The following is a 7,801-nucleotide window of genomic DNA, read 5'->3' as shown; positions in this document are numbered from 1 at the left end:
TACTTCATACTGTGTATTAGCAGTATGCTGTTTTTGTAGTGGATATACAAGTATTGATTAGTAATGTTGCAGGAAGTTAAAGAGGACCTGTTATGATTGTTCTTATTTTCTGTCATGTGTATATACTGTTACAATAGTGGATCCTCATATTAAACTTGGCCAGAGTTTTGAGTAATTTGTTCACTTTATGAACAAGTAAACCCTGTCAGGCGTCAAACTTCTCCAAACGCACAGTTTCTGATAGTTTTTTTTTTTTTTTTTCTTCTACTACTTCTGGTTGTATGATGTTCATGAGAGGAGTAATCCTTAACACCTCTCTTTGTGAGGGGCATCCAATCAGAAGAGCCCCTTAAAGAGGGGTTTGCTACACATGGTGGATGAACAGCAGAGCAAGAAGGGAAAGTGATTCTTTATGGAGTCTGGATTTTTTTTTTTTCTCCAAGCTTCTGTGGGTTTCTCTTCTGAATTCTGGTTTCTCCCCTGCCAAAAACATGAAACACATTGGAAAAATGTTTTGTTAATGACACGCTGCTTACAGCACAAGAATGTCAAGAATTGATATCCAACATACTCTGAGAGATCTAAGTAGTGTTTTACTGGGCACTGTGTCTACGAGTTAGTCCCAATAAATTTAAGTGATTTAATTTCAAGAAAGCTGGAGTTGAAATCAGATTCAATATAACGTTAGACTAGATACAAGTCCAAACTTCTTTTTCTTCTCAGAAAATAATCACAATGCATATTTGGAAGTATTACCACTTGCCACGGAACAGTAAATGGCTACTTTCCTGAAGAATACATGCTTTTACTTTAAATATTTCAGGTATACTTGATGCAAATATCTACATCACATTTATTTAGGCTTGTAGACATGGTCAAAATGAAGTTCAACTGAGCATGGGGATGGGTAATTTAAGAAACTTTGAAAGGTGAAAATGCCTGACAACTTTGAACTGATCCAAAAACTCATTTAATTACTTGTTATAAACACAGGAATGCAGAGGAGCATCTCTGAATGCACAGCATGTTAAACCTTGAAGTAGGTGAGCTAAAGCAGCAGATACCCCACAATCAGTGCCACTCCTGTCAGCTCAGAAAAGGACACAGAGGATACTCTTCACGCGGGATCGCAGAAGATGGACAGTAAAAAACTGGAAAAAATTTGCCTGGTCTGGTGAGTCTTGATTTTTGCAGCAATATTCAGATGGTAGGATATAAATTTTGGTGTAAACATCATGGAAGCATGGCTCCAACTTTTTTCCTGAAAAGTTTTCAAACATTCCACACACGCCAGTCCGCTAGGGGGCATTAGAGACGGTTTGATACCCGGATTGTGCTGTATTCATGACTACACGCAGAACAGGAAATGTGAAAATTGTGGCAGTTACGATAGGTAACGCCATTAAAACTAAGAAAAAAACGAAAACGAATCATCTAAGAGATTAAGTTGTCTTTTAACGTCATGTTAAAATCATGCAAGCCAAACTGAATGGAAACGGAATGTTTATACATTTAAAATAAACTGTATATGTTTCACGGAAATGTTTGGGGACGGGGGATTCTCATATTTACTATTTGCAGTCGTAAACTGAACGCAGCCTTAGATGAAGCGTGCTATTAGGACGCATGCGCGGTGCCCCAGTCGTGCGGGGTTAGTTTAGGAGACGTTAGCGTTGCAAAATACGTGGCAGAAAGGTGTCAACATGGAGATAGCTGCTCTGGCCGCGTTAACTTTGTTACTGGGTGCACTGGTTATTCTGGTTGCGTTAGCGGTGGGCAGACGGAAAGAAGAAATAAGAGAGGAAACGGAGCAGGCAGCGGAGTTTGCCGGTAAGAGCCACTCAGGCTAACGTAACTCTAGCTAGCTGGAGAAGGGGGAGACTGTGGAGAAGGCGGCAAGTCAGTCATACTGCATTCATTCATTCACTCACTTACTCAGTAATCGGTTCATTCAACAAAAGAGCTCCGTGCCAACGATATTAACACGAACTCAGAGCTAGAAGTACAAGCTACGGTAACTTTTGAGTGGCTGTCACTGTCACATTAACAGACCAATGGGTGCACTGCTTTCTGTCGAGTCACTGCCTGTTTTTTAACGCTTCATTGATGACAAAGGTTCCAATCGGTATCTGTAGCACGTAACATTAGTTAATGACAACACTCCTGTACATGTAAATGGTAAATGGCTTGTATTTGTATAGCGCTTTACTTAGTCCCTAAGGACCCCAAAGCGCTTTACAGCGTAAAGTAGAATAGCTCACTGTATAAAGATAGTACTTAAAAGTTATAAAACAGAGGAAGGTTAGCACATTCATCTGATGTTGAGTCTGTTTAATTTAACTATGTTTGAAGAAGAATTTACATTAAATTAAATTTTGGACTAATAAAGACGTAGTTAGACTATTATTTTTTCTCCAGGTAATAGGATTCAAAGTTTATAATTGAATAATAATACAGTAATAATCCTGGGCATAATTTTTATAACCTTGGAGTTAATCACTTTAATAGTAACTTATTATAGTTTTGTGTTGTCTAAATAGGTTTTGTTTGTGTCATGATACCAAGGATTGGGAAATTACACATCAATTATCTTTTAGCTGTTTGTTAATGCTTCATAACACCCAGATCATGTTCAGAAATAGCATAACCAATGGTTTATTCTAAAATGAAATGTGTGGAAATAAAACTTTTTTTAATGTTCTTAGCCTTTTCCTTATGACTGGGCTTTGACATACATGCTAATGTGCAGGCTTGTTGAAGAAGACTGCTTATAAAAGTTAGATACACTTATATTGTTAGTAAAATTACAGAAGACCAACCACACAAACCACACAACTTAATTAAATAATGATAATAGAAAAACTTATAATAAAAAGTAAAGAAATAAAATGGAAACCTAAAAAACAAAATGAGTACGTGTATTTTGTTTATATTTATGTTAGAAATTGTGCAAAATTACAAATTCCATATGATATGTTATTATCTGTATAATGCTAAACATATAGCATTATAAATGGACTGGTTCTGTTTTGTAAGTGCTTTGTACTACAAGACTTATTAACACAAGCACTTTTTTCCTGTGCCTAACTACTTACTACCTAATATTTATGCTCTATGAGCCCATTGGAGAGCAACTTGGGGTTCACTATCTTCCCCAAGGATACTTTGGCATGCAGACTGAGGCAGCCAGTGATCAAAGCAGCAAAGCTCCAATTAGTAGAACTGCTTATTCTCCTGATATACAGCCATCTGAGTAATAGTTTGTATATATCCTTTTAAAATAGTCTTAGTGGGCATCAATGGTCATGTTTTTCCTGTGTGTCTTCCAGCTGAAGCCAGTGCTGTGAAGGGTTCCCAATCCAAGAAGCAGAAGCAGGAGAAGCAGCGTGGCCGCAAGGATAAACCTACACAACACACTTTCAGCCATCCGCTGCTGGCAGCCTCTCTGAAGGTAAACTGAAACAATCATCAAACACACACATTGTAAAAGCCTCAGAGGACAAGGAAGAGTTTTCATAAGAGACCGGAGTTTGGTTTGTTTTAAGTCACTGTAGGTTATGCGAGTTAAAAGCCTTGCTTTTGTTTTGGTCTAGATGCCGCTCAGCTCAGTGAGCTGTTCTGAAATAATTTAACAAGGTTTCACTTGCACCCTCTCCATAGGCATTTTTCTGCATGTGTGTATTTGTTTCCATGTGCCTTTTAGGGCCACAGTGGAAATGTGACGTGCCTCGATTTTAGCAGTAACGGGAAGTACCTGGCGTCCTGTGCTGACGACCGCACTGTTCGGATCTGGAGCACCAAGGACTTCCTGGACCGCGAGCACAAGTGTCTGAGAGCCAATGTGGAGCTGGATCACGCTACGCTGGTCCGGTTTAGCCCTGACTCCAGGTCTTTAACTACACTTACTGACATAAAGCATTTCTTCTCTTTCCTAAGGAAAGTGAATTGTACACAAGAGCTAGTGTAAGTTTAACATAAACCAGGTCAAAGAGGTTTACAAAAGACTTGTGAAGTAACTTGTTTGATGATCTGAAACATGTAAGCATGTAAAATATGAAGAAAAGTAATCAGTAAGTGGACCAATACCTTTTCAAAGTATTATACACAACCAGAGTTATGGTGAGGTAATCTTCAGAAAATCTTCACTGATTTTCTCCTTTTCTCTACAGGGCGTTTATCACCTGGTTGGCCAACGGAGACTGCATACGAATCTTCAAAATGACAAAGAAGGATGACGGCTCCATGAGCTTCAAAGCTGCTCCCGAGGATTTCCCACAGAAGCACAAGGCCACCATCCTCAACATTGGCATCGCAGAGACAGGTACAGAATGCCGAAATAACTTAAAAGTTTTTACTTATAGTATCGGCTAGTAACGCAGTTAACACAGCTGGGTTTGTTTTTATCACCAGCTGGGTTTTTGAAAGTGGGTGAAACCATTTGTGGTTTAGTATTTAACAATCAGTAAATTCATTTCAATGTTTCTTTTATTCATCTGCTCCATCTCTTTGATTATTTGTCCAGTCTTTGGGTTAGTCAGCCTCTTGACAGCCTAACTGTTTTAAGAAAAAAATCGACCCACCAACAAACAACAAAAGTTGACTCTAGTTTCACATGAGAAATAAAGCTGTCAAAAAAGGGAATATCTGTTAAAACCTTATTTATTGATTTATTGATTTTTCAGTATTTGTCACCAGTTTATGGGGCTGATATTGTGTTTGTCACCCACAGGCAAGTTTATCATGAGTGCCTCCACCGACACCTGTATCAACATCTGGGACCTGAAAGGAGAGGTGCTGGCCTCTATCAACACGAACCAGATAACCAATTCTTATGCTGCCATCTCCCCATGTGGCAGGTCAGTCCCACTCCTTATTTACTGCACAGCTTACACTTGAAAGCTTAGAAATGATATACATCTACTCTGTAAGTTTATTGTTTTACTGTTTCATGACATTAAAACAGAAAAAGTGTCTATAAGCGATGTTTTACAGTAAGAGCTGTAGGTTCTTCTGCTTTAAACTGTTGTTGAGAAAAGTAAAGGTCTGAAAAGTAATTTTCCCACATGTAAGATGATTTCTTCATATTGTTTTTACTTTTAAATTCCATTCAGTAAAATAAAAATCGAAATAAAAATAAGTGTTTGAATTGCGTGTCACTCTTTGGGAGCTCTGATCCTGCTTCATCTATTCGCTCAGGTTTGTCGCGTCCTGCGGCTTCACTCCTGATGTGAAGGTGTGGGAGGTTTGCTTCGGCAAAGGAGGAGACTTCAGAGAGGTGGTGCGAGCCTTTGACCTGAAGGGCCACTCAGCTGGAGTCCACGCATTTGCCTTTTCCAACGACTCTCGCAGGTAATACGCTGCAATATTTGAGATGGAAAATAAATGGTTGTTTATAAGCTGAGACAACATAAAATGGCATATAAACGTTAAAGTGAAAGTAAAGAAGCCTGCTGTGTTAAGCAGTAATGCTTTCTTTTCATTTTTCAGGATGGTGAGCGTCTCCAAAGACGGCACGTGGAAGCTATGGAACACGGACGTGGAGTACAAAAAGCAGCAGGATCCCTACCTCCTGAAAACCGTTCCCTGCAGCTCGTCTGAAGGCAGCCGGGTGGCCTTGTCTCCAGATGGCCGGGTGGTGGCCGTCAGCGATGGCTGCAACGTGGCCATGTACGATGCTGCCAGCGGAAAGCTGGAGGAGGAGATGCACGGCGTCCACAGCGTGGAGATCACGGACCTTAGGTTTGACATTAACGGACGCTTCTTGGTGTGCAGTGGCGACAAGGCTATCCGAGTGTTTCACAATGCTCCGGGCTACCGGGCTGCCATCAAAGACATGCAGGACATGCTGAGGAAGGCTCAGAACGAGGCCATGAAGCAGAGACTGCAGCAGCAGATCAAAGAGGCTCAGAGTGCCTTGGACGCTGTGCTCGCTGCCCCCTCCAACTAAACAGAAATAACGGGAAATCACACTCTGAATGTGACAGTGTCAGACTCTGCTAATCATTTGTTTGCATAGTCACCTCTGCCTCTTAATGATCTGGACTGTGAAGATGAGATTTGCATGCAGTTTAATAAAAGGTATCTTTTTATGGAAGTGCTTCGTTTGATTTGAGACATTTGGACTTCTGAGTGTGATGTGCTGTGATTGTGTTTGATTTGTCATAGTTTGTGAAATTGGTCTCATAGTTCTTCAGAGTCACTATGTGGAAAAAGGAACAGATTAACAGTCCCTTTAACATCTAATGGCCACTGTCGGTTTGGGTGCTTCATTTCCAAGTCCAGGTGTTGTCTGTGCTGACTCACTGTGAAACTTTGAACACAAACTAATGTTAATGTCCACCTTTGCTTTTCCTACTGTGGTAGGTCAAAATTTCTGCTGTGAAAAAAGTTAAAAGTGTAATATTTTCCCAGAGGGTGGCGCTGCAGTAAAATTCCTTTTCTGCTTATTACAGCCAAAGTAAATCTTTGGAAATCTCCTCTTTGAAATCCTTAAAGCTTTATCTAATGGCATTGCTATTGAGAGTTAAAAATTAGGCCTCAGTTGACACCTGTGCACTCTCACATGGGTGTACAATTCAGTGCAAATACCATAAGAGGATTTGACTTCAGAGCAGAACGTAAATTGTGAGGTGCCTTTTAAGTACAACTAACTGAAAGAAGTGTGAGCAAGATGTCCGGCATCTTGAAAACACAGGTGAAACCACCTCTTCGGATCTGTCAGAGTGATAAAAATAGCCTTCAAAGTCACTGAAACTGGGGAAGAAAAACTAGCTTATTCCTCAGTCCATCCTAGCAGCCCACTGAAGGTGTATTTGATCCTCACAAACAGAGTTGTAGCGGGGAAGTCTGGAGCGTCCTATAATCCCCAGAAAGTTAAAGCATATCAAAATAATCCTCAGGATTTGCAGAATTTGTAACTTGTTTTGAATAAAGGCATATATTTGATTACAGTGTGCTTGTGTATGAGGATTTGGGTATAAAATAAGGCCTTAAGTATCTTAATTCAATTGTGCAGTCTGGATTAATTTTTGTAGCTTTAATAGAAGACATTCTGAATCTCTGTGCCCTTTTTGGTATTTTTTTAAGACTGTCAGAATGAATATTTTGTAAAACAACACCAAAAAAATAAATAATATTCCCTTAAACAACATTAATCAGTTATTTTCCAGTCTTTCAGACCAAGACATGGGCCTGTTATATTAATCAGAAAAACGGGGTGATCCAGTGTAATGTGTGGCTTGAGTAGTTTATATAAAAAATTATAAGTCATTTATAGGTTGGAGAACAGATTCAGAATACTTTATTGATCCCAGAGGGAAATTGTTTTGTTACTCACACTGAAAATATAAATATGAAAGATTGAAAATATAAAGTGAATTTTTTATATTCAAACAAAGGCACACAAAGTGCAATGTTAAATTAAAATAAAATGTTCCAATTCTAGTGAAAATGTAATGGATGGACAAATCAAGGCAAATCAAATGAAAAAAGTCACCATTTATTTTAACCATTTGGATGAAATAAATCTTAAAACAAGGCTCATGGTAACAAAAACATGTTTTATGATATTAATTAAATGTAATTCAATAAATAAATGCATTGATACATTTTTATTATTTATTATTATTCGAATATGTGGCTATATATGCTCATTTTCTAACAACTCTTTTAACAATATTATATTATATTATATTATATTATATTATATTATATTATTCCCTTCTGTGACTCGCTCAATAAAGTTTTTTTCTTCTTAAAAAAAACATGGCTGGTAAGTTGACCCGGATGTAGTTTCCGTGAG

General features: G+C 38.7%; 1 protein-coding gene across 1 annotated transcript; it reads left to right on the top strand.

Moving 5' to 3' along the window:
- Positions 1–1,615: 1,615 nt before the first annotated feature.
- tbl2 (transducin beta like 2) lies at positions 1,616–6,094 on the top strand. Its single transcript, XM_005748343.1, has 7 exons — positions 1,616–1,830; positions 3,330–3,451; positions 3,704–3,888; positions 4,170–4,321; positions 4,730–4,856; positions 5,197–5,349; positions 5,488–6,094. Exons 1-7 carry the CDS (start codon positions 1,704–1,706, stop codon positions 5,945–5,947), a joined length of 1,326 nt encoding a protein of 441 aa, XP_005748400.1. The 5' UTR covers positions 1,616–1,703; the 3' UTR covers positions 5,948–6,094.
- Positions 6,095–7,801: the final 1,707 nt, after the last annotated feature.

Source organism: Pundamilia nyererei, unplaced genomic scaffold (genome assembly GCF_000239375.1).
Source record: "Pundamilia nyererei isolate P.nyererei 1_Seehausen unplaced genomic scaffold, PunNye1.0 scaffold00219, whole genome shotgun sequence".
NCBI lineage: Eukaryota > Metazoa > Chordata > Actinopteri > Cichliformes > Cichlidae > Pundamilia > Pundamilia nyererei.
The sequence above is the reverse complement of the archived record's forward strand: the minus strand, read 5'-3'. Positions and strand labels throughout refer to the sequence as shown.

Bases quoted from the DNA above. Each gene is read 5' to 3' on its own strand.
- tbl2 (XM_005748343.1), top strand. From the start codon at position 1,704: ATGGAGATAGCTGCTCTGGCCGCGTTAACTTTGTTACTGGGTGCACTG. The intron at 3,452-3,703 runs GTAAACTGAAAC...TGTGCCTTTTAG, and splicing joins TGCTGGCAGCCTCTCTGAAG to GGCCACAGTGGAAATGTGAC. The intron at 4,322-4,729 runs GTACAGAATGCC...TGTCACCCACAG, and splicing joins CATTGGCATCGCAGAGACAG to GCAAGTTTATCATGAGTGCC.